This window comes from Ornithodoros turicata, chromosome 3 (assembly GCF_037126465.1).
Source record: "Ornithodoros turicata isolate Travis chromosome 3, ASM3712646v1, whole genome shotgun sequence".
NCBI lineage: Eukaryota > Metazoa > Arthropoda > Arachnida > Ixodida > Argasidae > Ornithodoros > Ornithodoros turicata.
In genome coordinates this window covers 28,388,330-28,408,041 of record NC_088203.1, presented here as the reverse complement: position 1 = coordinate 28,408,041, position 19,712 = coordinate 28,388,330, and the positions used below count along the sequence as shown (strand labels likewise).

Below are 19,712 nucleotides of genomic sequence, written 5' to 3'. Positions count from 1 at the left end.
TTCTGAGTTGTGTCTGATGATTTCCTTTGTACAAAACTTTTACATTGATTTGCATATCACGTGAATGTTTGTGTTGTTTGTTTCTGGCTGCTGCATGTAGAACTTCCTGTCGCAATGTTATAAAAAAATTGATGTACTTAAATTTGTTTCTCGTTTTTGATTGAATATTGTTTCCATCATTGAATAATTTGGACGTTCTCTATATGTTCAAGAAAATATATCGCCTCTGTACAAACTTGGCCGACAAGTGAGTTAACCTCTCCTTTGAAGAGAGGCAGCATCCCCCACCCGTTTCCAGGAAAGAATGTGGAAAAGAGAGAGTGACCCCCACCCGGGCTCAAGGAGGAAAAAGCAGAAGATAGCTCCCCTTGGTTCGTTATTGTATCGTATGTATTTTCTGTGTGTTAGTATGGATACCTCCATCAAAGTAAGGTTTATAGTGTCTGTTAGAATGAAAATTGCATTTCATAGCGTTCGCGTAGCTTAGATTGCGAGGGTAATTTTATGGTGCTTCAGTGGATAGATTATTTCCTTATATGTATCTGTTTACGTGTTGGAGAAAGCCCCGCTTAGAGAAACCGGTTCGCTCTGATATTATTGACTGTTCTCTATTAGTACTAACTATTGATTGTTTTCCTCTGTTCTTCAGAATCGAATTATTTTCTTACATTTGCGCTAATCAGTTTGAATTTATTAAATTTGTAATGTTTCTCGTTTTGATAGGTTGGTTGAGTACAGTTTCGCTATTATTTTCCTAAATGTAACTGTTGTTGCAACATATGCGTGTTAGAGGAGGCGCCGGCATGGAAACCGGTTCCCTCTGATGTTGTTGGCTGTCTCTATTAGTGCTGGCTAATGATCATGTTGTGTTGTTTTCGCAATGGAATTATTTCCTTAAGTCTGCGCTGGTTATTTAATAATACATTAATCATTTAAAAGTTGGGTCATGTTGGAACAAGACATATGCAAGTTAGCATCCCTGCTGTGCTCGGAATTCCTTGGGGGATTGGGTTGGTTGGGGGAAGTTGTCAGTGTCGCAATAATGGTGATCACGTATAGGAATCTCACACTCCTTATAATAAAACTTGTAATTTTGATTGTAATCGTATTGATTAACAATGTCTTCTTTAACTAAACGTGATCTCCTTTGATATAGAAAAGGTAATATTTTAATCCCTCTTGTGTTCCTGTCGTCCCTCTGTGTGCCCATGGTCTCTTGGGGTCTCTGTTGTGTTGGCATTTCGGTTAATTACTTACATCTATCAGAACTGGAATTTACTTAATTCCAGTGGAACTTAATTGGAATTAAAAGCCCACTATAAGATAATGTTGGCTGTGGGAAATTGCTAGTGTGGCAATGGTGGCGGTCACGTATAGCAAGTTCGGACTTATAATAAAAGTTGCGATTTTGCTTGTTATGATATTGATTAAGAATATCTTCTTTGATTAACAGTCTCGTCCTGTGATATAGATTTTAATTGCAATTCATTGAAAACTTGTGTGTGATATGATGATTACCAATAATAAAAAATATTTCATGGGTTTGATTCTTCCTGTGTGATACTTCAATGCTGTTTCATCATACCGGTAATGAGTAACTATATTCTTTATTATATGAATTGTATTGTCTTGTGTTTCTTCTGTTTCAGGTTGTATGGCTTGGTTTTTCTCCTTCACACAGATTAGCAGCATAATTGGCACAATTCCCAGCAGCATTAGCATTAACAAATATATTTCAGGACGTAATTGCATGTCAATAATTGTATGTAAACCGCCCACGCACATGAAAAAAATCGCGAGAGAAGTCGGGCGAGGCGGAAAAATGTGCGACGGTAAGCGCACGGGTAGCCCTCCGGAAATGTGCCGCCGACCGGTAAATGCACGGGCAGTCCTGCACCCACGCGCAGCCCACCTGAGGGACTCGCACAGCTCTTGCGCCCGGAAAAATTCCCGAGGGTAGCGCAGCCCTGCCCCCCCCCCCCCCCCCGGCTGTTCGAGTTTCTCATAAGTCCTATAGTACTGGCCTTGTCTTATCTTTGCTCATTTGCAGATGTGCAACGCAGCGAAAGAATTTGGCTTCGACGGAAGCTGGGTTATCTTTGATGTGCAATACCAAGATACGAAGAATATCTGTCGCGACACAGTCTTCCCCGAGAACTTCACCATCGTGCATTGGGTTAAGAAACACATGGAAAGCAACTTCTACACTTGCGACGGCATTTGGATGTAACACATCTCGACCACTTGTCGAAGGTGTGGAAGCTATTTATGTGGATACAAATGTGATAGAAAACGACGCTGCTTGCTTATGCTTTGTTGCCTCATTTCCGTGCTTTGGCTTCCGTGTGATACCATGCGTTGGGCGCGCAGCGTGAAATAATACAGTCGTGACATTACGCCAACCCATACTAGTTACTACTTCCACTGTTAGAACTGTGAAGTCTAAGAAACTTTTCCCCACTCCAACTGTTCGTGTCTTTAACGTAAAACCAGTAACAAATACATCGCGTGGAGAGACGTTTTGCGAGATATGCTTAACCAGCAATCCTTGGAGCAGTTTGCCTTCAAGCTTTATAACAAACAAAAAAGATGGTCTAGTAAAATGTTGCTTTATAGGTTTTTTTTTTATATACAGAATTTTTATTTAAAAAAGTAAGAGGTATAGACATCCTGTTTTCACTTCTATCATCTCTGGGCCGGCGGACGTTCTTTGCCATCTGTTGCTACCAAGTTGTCCCAATGAGAACATCTGTTCCTTTCGGTCACCTGATATCGTAGCCGTTTTCAGAACAGAAACCTGTTCGGCAGATCGTCCGCAAATAACTCGTGAAGGACATTTTTTTTCTTCATTTTGTTCATTGCTCATCTTCGGAGACCGGTCTTTCCTTTACCGCCAATGTGAGAGGGTGAAAGTGCACACTGTCGCCTCTTCCGTCCTGGAAAAAAGATTAAACAACAGAAAAGAGAAAATGCAACCAAAGATAAGACCAAAAGCTCATCTTCGACGCAGGAGGCGGCACTGTGCTCCTTCGCCCTCTCACATTTGGGGGGGGGAGATTTTTGGCGGACGATCTACCGGGAGGACCTTTGTTCTGAAAACGGCTACTATATCAGGTGACCGAAAGGAACAGATGTTCTCATGGGTCAACTTCGTAGCTTTTATAATTAAAAGTTAATTAACGATTTTTAGGTAATTAATCATTCGACGCTTGAGCAACAGATGGCCAAGGACGTCCGCCGTCCCAGAGATGGTAGAGTGAAAACAGAATGTCTATAGCCCTTATAGTTTTTTATGAAAAATATATTTTAAAAAAAGACACCCGGTATGTAGCATCTATTTTGGTGACAATCTGTATCAAATGATGCATAACCTATTGCAGCCATCAGAAGATGAAACTCAGCATATGCTGCCTCAAAACGTAACTGTAATTAACGTTTCATGTGTGTCCGCAATATGCAGCGCACCTTGCAGTGTTTCCTCTTTGAGCAATTAAGTGCATGCTTGTTTGTGGGTTTTCGAGGGGCTGTTGTGTCCTACGTGCAAACAGCTGCACTGTGATGAAAGCGTCACATACTGCGAATATGGGCAACCGCGCAGGTGTAGGGTGATTTCAGGCACAATCAGGCAGGGTGGTCCGTTCCAATATATATTGAGGTCAAGTGCTTAGCAAGTACATTGGCGGAAGAAATAGCTGAAAATATCTTATAGTTCTTTTTTTTTTTTTTTTTTGATAATGTTCACGACCGACCATCCCTGCGCTTCCTCGCAAATTTCAGGACTCTTATCTTCGTACTCATTAAGCCCATGCAGTAATTGTTTCCACACTTATTTCCTATGTGCAGCTGTACTGTTTGCTCTATCCTTGAGGTTCTAGGTTTTGCAGGTGCCCAGATAGAAAATCGCAAAGTCGCCTCATTTGCAAAAAATGAACTTTTTCGGCGCGTAACTGCTTTTCTGCAAATACCAGACGGTGAATATGGCTGGCATCGTTATGTTCGTCTTTAAACGCAATTTCCATTCATACGAAAGAGATTGTTGGAAAGCTCGAACACAATTCCTAACGTGCGTTTAGTGAGGGGTGGTATGGCAAAAACGCGCAACCTCGGTTGGGTATTTTATATATTCGCCCACCTGTGACGTGGTTGGGCACATATATTGTACATAACAAGCTCACACAGCGTAGTGAGAAAAAAAAAATTCACTTCAGAAACGTCTCTAAGTTCGTTTTCGAGCTTTACGCTCCCACCTGCCGCGGCCGGTTCGCGACGGGCGGAGGGAGGGCGGACAGCGGAGTTTCGTCCCTTCGTGGATTCATAATACATTCATATTGGGATAGTGAAGTTCTGGTTTAAAGGTTTATTACGAAACAGGCTTCAAATATCAATCTACACGCACAGGAGTTGCGCTCCATAGGTCGGCATGAGCGTTAGCATATGCGCAAAACATAAATTGAAAGTACGTACGGTCCTTAATTGATGACAAGCACAAAAGGGTCAAACACAAAGTCTAACAGTGGAACGCTGCTTTCCTCCACGCACTCTTCGAAGTTTTTGCCGTGTACACTTCACAAACGCCATTACCTGTTAGTCCTACTTTCCCCACACATGTGAGGACTGTATTCCGGGAACGCGCTGGAAGTGTTCTCGCTCTCGTTTTTTGGTTGTGCGGTAGTTTGCAATGCCTTGCGCCCGCAGATGAAGCATCTGAATATTGGGCAGCCTCGCATTTGTAACTATCTTATTTGCCGTACATCTCAGCTTGTACAGTGTGGCATTTTGCTTAACTACTACACCGACACCATCGCATCCACTCTTCCCGTGTCTCGTTGCAGTAAACACCTAATTTGCAACTAGATAGCTTTCGATTCGTAGTTTTTACCACTGCGGTGCTTACCACCGTAGCCCGCACAGAACACACGGTCAAATTGTCTGCGCTACGAGCTCTGTTCATTGTACGCTCTTACAAAGGAGCACTGAGGTTTTTGTATTCTCACAATGTTCCTAAGCTCCCCAGAAACATTTATGTAATCTTCATGTGCACCGAGTAAAATTATGAAAGAGGTTAAACAAATATGTACAGACAGCAGTCCAACAATTACAACTTCAGCCTTGGAACTTACCCTGCTGCCCTCAAATGTACTGTACAGTCCTTCACAGTCCATCACTCGAAGAAAAAGGTTGAATAAGTCGGCACATACTGACGGAGAACACAAAGTTGATTTGCTTCGTATGACCATATCTAAAATTTCGCAAGAGCTTAGACCTAACCCCTTGGGCGGGAAGGAAGCTGTCAACATTCCACTCGAAAGCTTCTTCACAGGCGTTAACAAATGCAGCAAAGGTCTTTCAAACTCTGCGCCAGTACACGGAGTGTTCTTGATTGCTGACGTCGCTGTAGTGTAGATCTCTATGGGGTTTTTCGTTGCAAGGTAGGAGGCACCTCACCTTTTACCACAGCTCTTGCAGCTTGCTCTTTGGGTGTTGAAGTGTTGTCTCGTAATGTGTCACATGATGCTGAAGAAGGCATTGTCCACCCGTGCCTAGGAATGATGACAAAAGGAAGGTTACGAATTGTAGTAATTGTGACAAGAAAACAACTCAATGGGCTGGCATCCCTATTGGAAAAACGTCCTGAGGTTACCCCAGAAATCCTGAGGCTCTACCACACGACCTCAGCCCCGGCTGTGGTTCTTCTAAGGTTACCTCAAGAAATTCTGAAGTTCTGCCTCAGGACCTCAGACTTCGATTTCACTCTTTTGAGGTAACCTCATGGAATTCTGAGGTTCTACCTGAGACCTTGCTGTGGTTCTTTTACGGTTCCACCTCAAGACCTCAGACCAGGCCGTAGCTCTCCGGTTACCTCAGCGAATCTTGAGATTCAACATAGGGCCTCACACCTTGGTACACCTTACAGCGTTGGCAATTTCTGTGGGAATTTCTCAGGAGACCTTCTCGTTGGAGAGGTTCGCAAGGTTTTTTGGAGTAGAATTTAGTTTGGTGACTTATAATTTAATTATGTTACCTTCATTAAATTGGCAACGTTAATTAAGCCTACACCAAACCGTAACGCAAACGCAACAAAATTTCGTAAGTGTCATTCACATAAACCATCAGGAAGGCATAAATTCAATTATACGCTGACCAGTAAATTATACCAGTCAATTATACGCTGACCGATAGGTACAAGCATACTACTGTATTTCAGTGGAATATCAATTGCATGCGAACTAAATTAGGCGACTTTCGCAATTTTGTGTATAGGCACAATTTTCCTGTGTTGGCTGTCAGCGAGCATCGAATGGATCCTTCTTTCCGGCTTTCAAACTACGTTACGTACGTCTCTGCCTCGACGACGGGGTCCAGCCGTGCTATGTTGTGTGTTAGAAAGGACATTCCTAGCAGCCTCTTGTGCGCCTCTAGCGATGGGGACTTCGAGTTTGTTGTCTGCAGTGTTCTCCTCCGCACACGAAGGATTGCTGTGGCTAGTGTATACATCGCACCTTCAGTTCGCATCCCGGAAGATGCTATGAGGGAGTTCTTCCAGCGACTTCCTTCCTGTTTTATCATATGTGGCGACTTCAACGCCCATGGCAACACCTGGGGAAGTCAACATGCCGATTCAAGAGGGCGACTAATTCAACAATGTATTGAAGATTGCAACGCTGAACTATCGCATCCGTCCCGGTCGATTCCGAAACTGCAGTGCTGTTTAACTCTGCGTTCATCACTGATAATAACGCCGAAAACCCGACGCGAATTGGCAGCGTTGTTCCTGTGTAGTTTGATATAAAACTTCGCAAGAGCAGACGACGCATTCCGGGATTCGCTCTCTGGAAACGTCACACGGACGAGGCCAATCACTGTGCGCCCTTTGACATGTAGAATACCAATCACGGAGCGGCCGGTGGGACCTTGGTAGCCTTGGCAACCGACCGACAGGCAGGCGGGCGGGCGAGCGGGCGAGCGAGACGGAATGCTAGGGGACGGCGTCTTCTCTGTTATCGGCTCGCGGAATGTTGTTTCTGGTTAGTGTCGAACGTGTTGGTACAGTCAGGAGCGTAACGCCGTGTTTCACGTAACATGGTTACGTCTGCACTCACACTGGTAAGCGAAAGTCAGCGTATTTTCCGAGGACTTTTCACTTAGTATAGTGCAATGCGAACGCCAAACAGACGACCTCGGAGACAATCGCCTGCGCTGCGCTCCCATTCGTGTGCCTGGCTTACGTCATCATCGTGTTGGCTGCAGATGGAATGCGGACCTTTAAAACTCGTTTACCTAATATGTAAGCTGTTTTCGGAAGAGAAATTTGGCAAAGTTGACTCTGAAGCGGTGACGAACATTATCCTATCGGCATCATATATACGTTCCCGGATGCGATAGTCCTTTTAAATGACGGCTCACCGACATATTTCCGGGGTCCCTCTTCTTCAAGCTGCTTGGATATTAGTCTGCTCTCCCTATCTGGTTTCTCGCATGCACTGGAGGACGGATTCAGATACACTAGGAAGCGATCACATACCTATACTCATCTCTTACTCCCCAATGGTTGCCGGATCACGACAAGAAAGAGTCACAGACTGGAGGCGCTGTAATCTAGTATTGCAGCTGCAACAAAAAAGATATCGTGCCCGATCAAATATCGCAGCGTAGATGCTGAGTTCGAAAGGTTGTGGACAATACGTCGTCGGGCGGAGAGAAAACTGCGAAGATCGGGTTGCCTTGAGGATTATCACGAGGTTTGCAGCTACGATCACTAATTCGCACTCATCTTCAATGTCTAGCCAAGCAGAGATGGAGAGCACTCTGTTCTACATTATCTCCATACACACCTACAGGACATGTCTGGCGGATCATCAAGGGCCTAGGCTCCCCGGTTGAACAAGTGAAGCCGTTTGGAGCACTAGCCGTTCATCAGGGCACGATCGAAAAATCTGTTGGGGAAGACTTTTGTAGGCTTTTTATTAGGCCCTCAGATGCGTCATGCACAATATCACCCAGGGACTCGGCACAAGCTGCGTATAGGGCGGTTGATTTTACACAGCCAGCTGAAGACTCATATATGGACAGTGACTTCACTATACAGGATTTGGAAGCTGCCATCCACCTGCCCACGAAGCGGTCAGCTCCAGGGCCCGATGGGGTCTCATACAAAGCTATAGCCTCCTTGGGACCGACGTCGCGCACTTTAGTTTTGAATTTGTTCAACGACTCTTGGAGACGCGGCTTGGAAGACGTCGCAAGTTGTGCCAGTCCTGAAGCCTGGAAAATCACCTAGAGAGTTGACGTCGTTTCGGCCCATCAGTCTTAGAAGCTGCTTGTGTAAGATCATGGAGGATTATCCTACGCCGAATAGAGTGGTTCTTAGAGTTCCGGCGTCTGCTACCTCCCGAAATGGCAGGTTTCAGAAAGGCTCGGACCTCGATAGACTGCATCACAAACTTGGTCACTCACATTGAAGAAGCTAGATTTCGAGGTGAGCTTACAGCGGCTGTTTTCTTGGACATAAAGAGAGCATATGATACGACGAGCTACAACCATGTCCTTCACGACCTATACAATTTCAACATCACTGGCCGTGCTCTTCGCTGGATTGCTGCGTTTCTTAATGGTCGGACCGTTTTCGTGAGAACAGCAGGAGGTGACACGAGTTTACATACATTGTCAGCAGGTGTATACCACAGGGGAGCGTATTCAGTCCTTTACTTTTCAATGCTGTCATGGCTGCCCTGCCTCGTCTCTTGCCCAGAGGGGTATTTGTTAGTCTCTACGCGGATGACATCTGCATATGGTCATCGGGAAAGCAGTGGCCTGCTTTACAGCGTCGCCTTCAGACTACACTTAATCGCGTAGTGCACTTCCTCCTGGAGAGAGGCATGGACCTGTCTTCAGAAAAGACTGTAATGGTGCCTTTTACGCGTCGCCATCTTAAGAGATTTCAACTACATATTGGTCATCATGAGGTACGTCGTGTACCACATCACCGCTTTCTCGGCGTTACTCTCGACCGGAGTTTGTCATGGGTAGCGGAGGTGCGCTATCTAAAAGCAAGAGCTGAGACTCGTCTTAATGTTCTTCGTTACCTATGCGGTTCCCGATGGGGCACATCTCCTCGGGCAATGCTCAGCGTTCACCGATCTCTCATAAGTCAGATGGTTGCTCATCACATTCCCCTGCTACACAACCTCCCTGTTACCACAGAGAAAGTGTTAGTCTATCCTAGCAAAGGGCGTCAAACTCTATCTTGGCCTTCCTCGAGCGACGTCAAACGCTTTAGCCATGGCAGAAGCACGGGAACCACCTGTATCAGCTCTTAGGATGCAAGAAACATTCCGCCACTACATGCGGTTGGCAACGCATCGCCATCCTCAGCTTCAAGCCATAATGAGTCGTCACCACTCTTCTTTTACCCAAGCTATCCAGACACAACGTGGCCTTATTCCGAAGCACAAGCCACATGCATTACCGGATATCCCAACATGGGTCCTACAGCCTCCTGACGTAAGAATTAGTGTGCCTGAACTCCCGGGAAAGAAGGATATACCAACGCATGTTCTTCGTCAGTTCAGTCTTGAGCTACTAAACAACTCCGCAGGCAGGATGCAGATTTTCACGGATGCCACTACGACATCGTCCGGCTCCTCGTGTGCATTTGTTATCCCGGAGGCGGGTATCGAGAGAGCGGTGCGGCTGTCTCAGGTCACCTCTGCAACGGCCGCTGAACTTTATGGAGTCCTCTTGGCACTAAGTTTCATCAACTCACAATCTTCAGTTGCTCGCTGGACCATCTGTAGCGAATCAAAGTGTGCGTTACAGACCATGCTACCATAGCTACCATGTTTACTACGGGACCTCTGGCGACAGCAGCACAAGATGTCTTACACGCACACCATGCAGCAGTTTTAAAAGGTCATGACATCCAAATGTAGTGGATCTCTAGAAACTGTGGCATTGCAGGTAACGAGGCTGTGGACGCTGCTGCACGTCGGGCTCTTCAACTAAGGCGCGCCCAAGTGATGCCCATTTATTTAACCAAGGGCGACGCGGGGCGAATGCTGAACGAGCTCAAGCAACAAATGTGCAACATCTCCTGGTTAGCAGGATCGGCTCGGGATTCCCTTCTGTACAAGGTCGGCCCAGGGTTACGCTTTCGAGTACCACCTTCCTTCACGCGACAAACGACAACTGTCCTACATAGGCTACGGCTAAATGTACCGTACAGCGCACGTCTCCTCTTCAAACTTGGAAAGCGAGACTCTCCGAACTGTAGTGAGTGTGGCGTTGTAGAGGATGTAGAACACATCCTTCTCAGGTGTCAGAAATACGTTGATGCTCGAAGGGCATTAGAGACAAGCCTCTCTCGTGTGGACTCCCGAGCCTTCGACATCACGAAACTGTTAGGTCCTCCATCGTCCGACAAGGCGACAGGGGCTTATGGACATCCTATGACACGCTGAATGTGTGATGTGTGTGCCCCCGGCGATTCCGGATTCTCATTTTACTCTCGGGCGCAGCTCTTGAACTTTTGAGCTACATGTTGAACTCCATTGTCATCTCTGTTCTTCTCTGGACATAATCTCTGTGTTTTCATCATCTCATCATCTGTTCGAACTTTCTGTATTAAGGGTACTGGGGTAGCCAGTTTGACTTCGTCGAAACTCACATCCCCATTTTTTTCTTTATTCACATCATATCAATTATATTCGGTTATTAATTAAAGCTCTACTAGCACAAAGCGCCCACAACTTGTACACCAATACGAACGTTACACAAAAATCACCATGAAAGAATGCTAAAAAGCAAGCGAGCTGGAGATTATAATTCATATTACTAAAACCCGAGAGTGGAGAACTACAAAAACAGACGGACACTGTCCGCGTGCGTCTGTTTTCGTAGCTCCCTAGTCTCGGGGGTTTTGGTAATATGCAAACAGAAATCACATTACTAGTGTGAAAAATACGCTACAGATTTTTGCATGACCAGTCACCTGAAAACACAATAAGTGCAATATCGGTTAAACGGTATGTTCACACCTGAATTTCTATTAAGGCTAGAATGGACAGATAAAATTGCAAGTAGGAGTTGTCGCGATATTTTCTGCTTCTATGAGCTTCAAACAGGTTTGCGTGCGCCACAATGAAATGTTGTGCAAAGAATCTACAAAAGATGGAATATTTCGTTTCGTTTATTTTTGAAAAACAAAAACAAAAAAGAACAACAACAACGCGGGAAACATGCGTCGGTGTCGTTTTTACAGCTCAACGCAGTGCCTTCGCTCCCGCCACGCATCCCTATTTCTCCCTCTTTTTTTTTTTTTTTTTTTTTGCTTGGGGGCCGTACACTAAGTTCCCGCTTTTGTAACGCGGTTGTCGGAATCGCCTCCCTCTGCTTAGAGCAGTTACGTGCCAGCTTCCATGGCACGCGTGTGTATTTGCTTCGTCCTGTGTACCGCTTATTAATAAGGTGTCATGATGACGTGTGTGTACCTGAGGTTCTTGACGACATTCGAATTGTTGCTTCTGTGGACGACGTGAGGAATTTTTCCGAAGACAACGATGGCACAGATTTTCAATCGGAACGCGGAATATCCAGTGCATGCTATTTTCCGGAAGGAGGGCGAGAAAACCCGTGGAAGTTTTTTTTTTTCTGGAAGGTACGTGAAGGAAATTTTCTTGTATATAGTTTTTGCTGCATGTTTGTGCGTGCGTGTGTGTCTTGTTTCAAAGGAAAATTATGCTTGAATATCTTGTGAATGGAAAGTGACACTTCAGAAGTTGATGTAACTTTGAATTTCTAGTATTTGTGATACCGTATTTTCAGATTTCCTGCGATGCATTTCAGATAGATTCCATGTCGCACGATAGCACTGGGGATATGGCCAAGATTTGCAGCGAACGAAAGCGGATAGGAAAACCATCAAGGCGTGAGCCGGAACCGCAACAAACGCAGGATAATGTGAGTGTTTACATATCTTGAACGGTAGACTATCGGCACCAAATTCCAATTCCTTCTGTTGCTTTTCATTCGACAACGTGCCTGAGGCTGCGCTCACCAGACTGTTCATCCATCTGGTTTGACAAGCATTTATTGTTATTTTTTCTTGTTCAAAACGTAGACCCACATTATTAGTATGCATAGAGCGACTAAGCTTATTTGAAGACTCTAGGTATGCCTGTGGTCACAACCGTCTACGTTTTGAGTATGGCAATTTACCGTAATGAACTCTTATAGTTTTGTCACTGCGGGGATCAAATTACTTTCGTAGATGCAGACATGCTCACTCAATTTGGTAATCACTATTCGGTATTTCGTGTATTATTTTGTATTACATATTTGGTTATCGTACCGAAGAAACCACAAAGAAAATAAAGAGAGTCGCGACAAATTAAAGTGTCTGAAAAAGTATTTAGAACCTGATGAACTCAATACCAATAAAAAGTATTTCAACACGAAGTCGTGCTACGGGCGCTCTGTGTTGTCCATCCCTTCAGGTCCAATCTGTAGAAACCTCATGCCCTGAGGTAACAGCAGGGCCTCAAGCTCTGAGGTAACTCCAGGACCTCAAGCTCTGAGGTAACCTCAGAACTTCAGATGTCCCATAATACCTCAGACTCCGAGGTAACCTCAGGAATTATTTTCAATAGGGATATCTTCAGCTTGGGTATGGTCCGGATGGTACTTGTAGAACATCGCCATCTGCAGGTGCAGAGCCCCAGCTGGCATAGCAGTGGTCCTGAAGGTAGGATCCGTACGTCACGGCGCTCAGTAATCTGCTGGGCGGTGAGACCTCTGCCCAATTTCCTGTTGTGCAATGCAAGGTGGTGCATCGTTAACTTCAGCTTATGCCAACTTCCTCATGCTTACCAGCACTATATGAAGAGCACTTCAGTGTCTGGATTGCATCCCACCTGAGCCTTCCCGTGTGTAAAAGTCCAGTCTGTGCAGAGTGTTGTGCACAGAGCAACCCAGGGTGCCAATGAAACAGAACCGCTCTGCTTCACGTCACAAAATTCCAACCATGCTTAGGACCTGTCAAATTGTTCCCATTGTAAGTAAAGAGGACATTATACAAGAACTGGCCAGTATCCCAAGCATGCACCAGACTATGAAACACCAAGCCCCAGAGCTCACTGCAACACCACGTTCAAATGCACAACCATCAAATGCAACCGAGGCAGGCAAGCAAGCAAGCCCAAAATCATGCCCAAGTGCACACCATTATCACTATTTAACTCCAGGATCCAACCCAATATGAGAAGAAATCATGCAAAAAAACTCTTGCCTCTATGTGACGTGCACTGGTGCACACTGTTCAAATTCGCACGCCCAATAAAATAGCAGAAGCAACAAGGCACGTGCTTTTATATTTTGAGTGTTCACCAGATCAATTCATTCACGAAGCTGTCCGGGCGACACAACAAACTGGGAATCCTGAGGAACTGCACATGCGCAGCCATGGGGGTAGGAAACACAGGAGCGGCCGTTCCGAACAGATTTCCGTGGGACCCCTCTTGCGGTCGCCCGTGTCAAAACTGCCATTACTTCCTGCCCACCACGTGATCCTCTCTAAATTTTCTGTTTAGCAACGCTTCGTTGCTCGCGCTGCTTTCCGTGCTTTTATACTTTTCCAAAGTCATTTACTCTTAAAATGTGAGCACGATTGCGGGAACGACGTTTTGTTAACGTGTTCTTACCACGGTTGCGGCTGTCGTTCAACAGAAAGCAGCTCTGTCACGGGAATAACGTTTATTCGTAAGTACGTACTTGATCGGTTGTTCAGTACCCGCGTCTTCGTCATCTTGAATCGTTCGTTTGCAAGGTGGCGCTATGCTACGGTTGCAGATTCATTTGATTTCCTTTGTTGTTGTAAAAGTTTGATTGCTGGCATGCTTCACCACTTTGGCAACAAATACACAAAACGTGGCCACGTCGTCACACAAACGTCGCTGCCACGAATGATGTTTCGAGTCATGCGTGCTTGTCTTGCAGACCGTGGCCGGTCTTGTAATGGAAGAATAAACCAAGAGTAAATCTCCGAACACACACAAATAAAACCGTACGCGCGGCTTTCATCACAATGCAGATATCTGAACCGTATGAACTGCAAGACAATCACGACTCCAGTCGTCTGCTTTGGGAGCTAGCATGCGCATGCTCTTGGGGTCACGTGAGCGGTCACATGGTCACAAAACTGCCACCTATTAAAGCTAATTTTGACTTGTAATTGATATAAATTATTTTTTTTAAATTGAACTCTGAAATACCATACCGCAAAATACCATTCGTAGTACGGTGGCTATGTCCAGAAAAGTTGTCCGAAGATTGAGGTTTATGACTTGAAAACCCGAGACGAGGTAGGGACGAAAACAGACATACACAAACACGGTATGTGTTTGTGTATGTCTGTTTTCGTCCCTACCTCGTGTCGGGTTTTCAAGTCATGGATCGTCACCACCAGCTCGCTTGCTACCTAACTTTCCTTTCGTTATTGAGGTTTAGTTGCGCATATTTCAGTAACGCATTAAGTCGGCCGCAAAACAGCGCCGTGAGAGGGTATACCACTATCCTCCTGATCGACAGAGCAACTGAAAAATAAGGCAAGGGTAGCTTTCGCATCCAGCAATCAGAAACACGCTTATCTGCATATACGCAGCGTCTCTTGTTCCCTTTCCTCCTTATCTGCAGCTGCTCTGTCAGGTGGATAGTGATATGCCTTCCTCATGCGGCTGTTTTGCGGCCGACTTAGTACGCTGCTGACAAATGTGCAAATAAAAACCTAAATTTTCTTTAACGACTTTAATTAACTTTTCTAAACTTAAGCGACTTTTCTGGACATAACCGCAGTACTACGTAACATATTTTGCGGTTGGTTTGGCTATTTCAACCACGGTCTATCTGATTTAGCAAGAAAAACGTTACATTAAAGGCAAATTTCCTAGTTCAATTAAAAAAATTCATGTATTTCAATTAAAAGTCGTTAAAATTACTTTTAGTAGGTGGCAAATTGAATGACTGGAAGGAATCCGATTACCCCATATTTTTCTGTTGAGCCGTTTTCTTACACGGGTCAAATGACACGTACATGACGCACCCTGATATATATGCACCAAAAATAAAGCGCATGAATACACTGCAAGGTAGGTATTGGTGATATATAAATTAAAGCATTTGACTAGGATATGACAAACATGTATGATCAAAATTATAAGGATCTACAAAGACACACATGTTGGAGAGCAGGATTTGGGATTCGGCAACAAGCAGCCTTGCTCGAGACCCCACAGTAATACACAAACTCTAAAACTGGAATAAAAGAAATGTAAAAGAATGCTTGGCCTAAGCACAGCATTGCTGCCGGAATTCCTGAGGGAAAGCATGTGGAGCAGAGACACAAGGCATATTGCAAAGTCCACAACAAAAATGTGATTCTGACTACATCAACGATGCCAATGTACAGGGTGTCCCAGCTCACATGGACCAAACCTTAAAAAAGATGGAACGCATCTGCACGGACCAAACGTTTTGTAGGCTGTCCACAGACTGCCGTACACTGCCATACTTTATTAAATGTGCCAAGCTAATTAGTTATGGATAACTGATTTGCTAACTTAGTATGGTGTTTGCTTAGTACTTTGCTTGCTTAGTATGTCTTGCTCAGACTTTTTGACAGCATACGAAATTGGAAAATGTGTCATACAACCACCCGCACACAGCTGTCTTCAGCTTATCTGGGCTTGGAGTGAAGAGACAGCTGCTGAAAACTCATTTAAGAAACGAACATGGTTTCTTTATCATGCACTTAATGGCTGTACAACTGAAACACAGCAGAGCTGTGCCTGGAGGTCGTCATGTGGTATGATTTTGTATCTTGAGCGCTTTATTCTAGCAGTAAAAAACATAGATAATAGATCAGTATTAGTAATCATGTCTTTCAACACACTCTACACATTTGCAGTCTGCCCTAAATGAAAGTTAGAAAATTAACTGTGCATAACTAAGCGGCTGGGAACATAAAATTCAGAGGTTGTGACCAGAACTGTTCCCACAAACTGTTCGATCCATGTAGAGCTTGGCTTATGTTAGCTGGGACACGCTCAGTGTGCCTTGCGCACGACAATAGGCACACAAATTGCACAAGGCGGAATACGAATTGAAAATGAAGACTAGCCTGGGCACAAGGTGGCCACTGTAGAGTAAAACACAATTATGCAACATGAAGGTTATAGTGTTATAGTGAACAAGTGAACCAGAAAATGTTAACGGAATAACCAAGTGAACCATTACTGTTAACCACGAAGACAAACCGCAAACCACATTCCCGAAGCGTAGAAGAATGTCATAAGCAAAATGTGTAAGGCACAGGAAACTGATTTTCGCCTCAAAATACAGGAACGTAAAAATAGTACAGTCCAAATTCAAACATTACACACAAGTGCCAGGGTCCAGATGCCACCGAAATGAGGCTGCACTCAGTGGTTTTGGCGTGGAGAGCGAAGGTGATGATGCTGAACAGAAGAGGATTAACTTTCGCTCAGAAGTGAACGCGAGAGGTGAGCCATGCCATTTCACCCTTGCAGTTGGACTCCCCTTTCAAGCTTGTGTCTGCACGTGACTACCAAGGAGTGTCGACCTGAAAATAAAAACTAGTTTAAGAAAGCAGAGCAGTCATGTGGAAAGAGAAATTTTATATTTTGTTTTCCGCTGCCAAGAGGTGGACACACAGCTGCACTATTGGGTGCTTCTTTAAGTGCTGCAGAATTTTTATGTTGAGACAATGAAAGTTGAGTGGATGCTGTTCCCACAGGTGGGTTCCATGGCCTTGCGTAAAACATCTGAGGGGTATTTTGTGAGTGCAGTTTGGCTGATCAAAGTTACGAATCGTTGGAGATAAGTAGACAATAGCTGCACATGAAGTGCATAATTAGTTCCCGCCTCTCGTTAGCTCCTAACGCGTGCAAATGATTAAGCCCCCAGGCTTCCTAGCCTTTCAAAATGACCATTACCAGCTCAACAAGCAGCATGCACGTTTCTTCACAGGTGAGGGCCAATTAACACAATCTACAACAGCAGGGTAATTTCACGCAGAATCAGGTAGGGTGGTCCGGTTGGCCTCCTGGATTTTTTCTTTCGAACATATATCAACATCTAGTCCCTACGAAGTATACTGGCATTGAAAGCGGTTGAATATAGTTGGTAGTTATTTTTTAATTAATTATCGTTCATATGCGAATGCGTCGACCACAGCGCTTCCTAGGAAGTTTGACGCCATGTACCTTCATAACCACTCAACATATTCAGGTGATTTTTTTCACCTGCTGTCAGTGGTGTGTCGCCTTGTATCCTAGGTTCTGAAGATTCTATGGTCAGCGTTTGTCCAGCTATAAACTTGAAGTTTCCTCATTTGTATCATTGTGTTCGCCTTGAAATGTCCGTTCTTCTCCTCGCAAGCACGTCATTGTGTGAGGGGCGGTCTACCGAAAATGTGTTAATTCAAGAGCGTGCTTCCCATATAATACCATGCGTGACGTCGTTCATATTTCTCACAAACGCTGTACATGACGGCTCAAAAGAGCACATCATATGGAAATCGCTCCAGAGATGGGCGAAGTTACGTTTCAGAGGTGCAAAGTACCCCGCAGCGTCATCTGAGTAAAGCCTGGAGCTAACTGAAAAGCGCACTCATATGTGAAATAAAGGCAAAATAGAGCTTCGAGGATTGTTACTGAATGAAACACATCAACTTCGAAGAGAAAAATTACACACTGTACAGAAACATGATATGTGTGACTTCTGTGTGGGAGGAAGAAGGTACAGTTTGTGACTGGTAAAGTCCGAAGAGGACTGCAGATGCGCCAAAGAAAGTTTAAGACTCTCTGCCAACGCCATTGAAACCTGTAAAAAGAATGACTGGGACCTTTTTTCACGATACGAAAAATTCTGGAAATATTTATGGTTGGAGGAAAATCGGCCCATTGCATCAACAATTACCTAAATGTGGGATAGGGCAGTTGCCCATTTCAAGAATCTGTACAGGCTGTACAAACTTTTAAATATAAACTATGGGACATAAAAGTGGGTATTCACTGCAACTGGGCATGACTAGAGTGCATGCGACGGAGTCTGAGCGGTTATTACGTAAAACGGCAAACGCTGCACAGTCTCTAGCTGTTGTTGCACCTCTTTCTGAGAAGTCGCTACAGGGGTACTTTGCACCTCTGAATCGTAACTTCGCCCATCTCTCAAGCAACTTTTTTTGATGTGCTATTTTGATTCATCAACAGCAAAGTTTGTGAGAAATATGAACGGCGCCACAAATTCAGAATTTTTATTAAATTCTATATGCTTATTAAATTCCCTCTTTTGCATATGATCCCGCAATTAAAAAGCTAATTAATGAATTTTAGGTAATTAGTTATCTTGTAGTTGCATACTTTCTTCAAGGGGGCGTCAGCCTCAGCAGTAGAAGTCAACTGCAAAAACTGCGTCTATTTTGCTTTGCCAGTTCTTTAATAAAAATTCTGTAACAAGTAAAATTAAACACCCTGTATATGGGAAGCGCGCTGTTGAATTTACCCACTTTCTGTAGACCACCTTTCGCAGAACGATCGTTGAACATGTTGCTGCACATCACAAGATGATGTGCTTGCTTCAAGAAGAAAGGCCATTTCGAGGCATGCACAATGATATAAAGTACTTCTGTATCACAATTGAAAGATCAGTGAGGTGTTGAAAAAGTCCCACATTTTATAAATGAGGCAAATTTGCGATTTCTTAGCTGGACAAAGACAGACTTTACAATCCTCAGAACCCAGGATAAAATGCAGCCCACCACTGACAGTACGCGAACAGAAATTCAGCTCAATATGATGATTAATTGGTTATGAAGATATGTGGCGTCAAGCTTCATAGGAAGCTCTGTAATCCAAATATCCGCATCTGAATGGCAATTATTAAAAAATAACTACTAATTATTTTCGACTGCTTCTACTGCCAATATGCTTTTTATGGACTAGGCTTCGATATATGTTATGTTCAAACAAAAAAAAATATGGGAGGTAGACCGGACTACCCTGCCTGATTCGGTGTTACATCACCTAGCAAGACACAGCAAGTCACCATTTGAAGTCACTTACTTTAATCTTTCTGCAGTCTGCCGTGACGCTCCTTAGCCTGACGGAGCCAGGATTTAACTTCGGTCTCCACCTAGTACTCTGTTGTTTTTTCCAGTTTTCTTTGTCGAACTGCACCTATTTAACCGACCAAATCGACCAAGCATTAATATAATGCTATCTTTGGAAGGAAAAGCTGGCTCTTTGACCTGAGAGTGGTGTTTTCATTTTTCCATTCATAATCCTGAACCTAAGAAAATATTTTTGAAAGTGTTCATATTAAGAGGTTCTTCACAAACAACAGCTTTCTCTCTTTACTAAGTGTAATACCTTCTATCATGACTAGGGCCTGGATATTTAGGCGCTAAAAACAATGGAAATAGGCAGGCATTTAGGCCCTCAAAATCCCAAATAGGCAATAAAGTGCAAAAATAGGCATGTTAACCTAGTACGCTCTTGACTTTTGTGGTGTTTCAGAATGCTCCATCAAGAAGCACTTAAAGGCTACGGTACCATACAAGCTTCGACGTCTGGTACATGAATACTGAGACGGCCTGGAATCACGCTATATTGAATAATAGTTTTAGTTAGGTGCCCTCGAAG

At 44.3% G+C, this 19,712-nt stretch overlaps 1 protein-coding gene across 6 annotated transcripts in view; it reads left to right on the top strand.

Annotated features, from left to right (window-relative positions):
* LOC135388340 (uncharacterized) overlaps positions 1-2,296 on the top strand; it is a 74,141-nt gene extending 71,845 nt beyond the window's left edge. For all 6 annotated transcript variants that reach the window (XM_064617840.1, XM_064617839.1, XM_064617837.1 and 3 more), the window contains one exon: positions 2,051-2,296. In XM_064617840.1, coding sequence (XP_064473910.1) covers positions 2,051-2,230 — 180 coding nt within the window. In that variant the 3' untranslated portion in view covers positions 2,231-2,296. The remainder of the gene's footprint in view (positions 1-2,050) is intronic.
* The last annotated feature ends 17,416 nt before the right edge of the window (positions 2,297-19,712 follow it).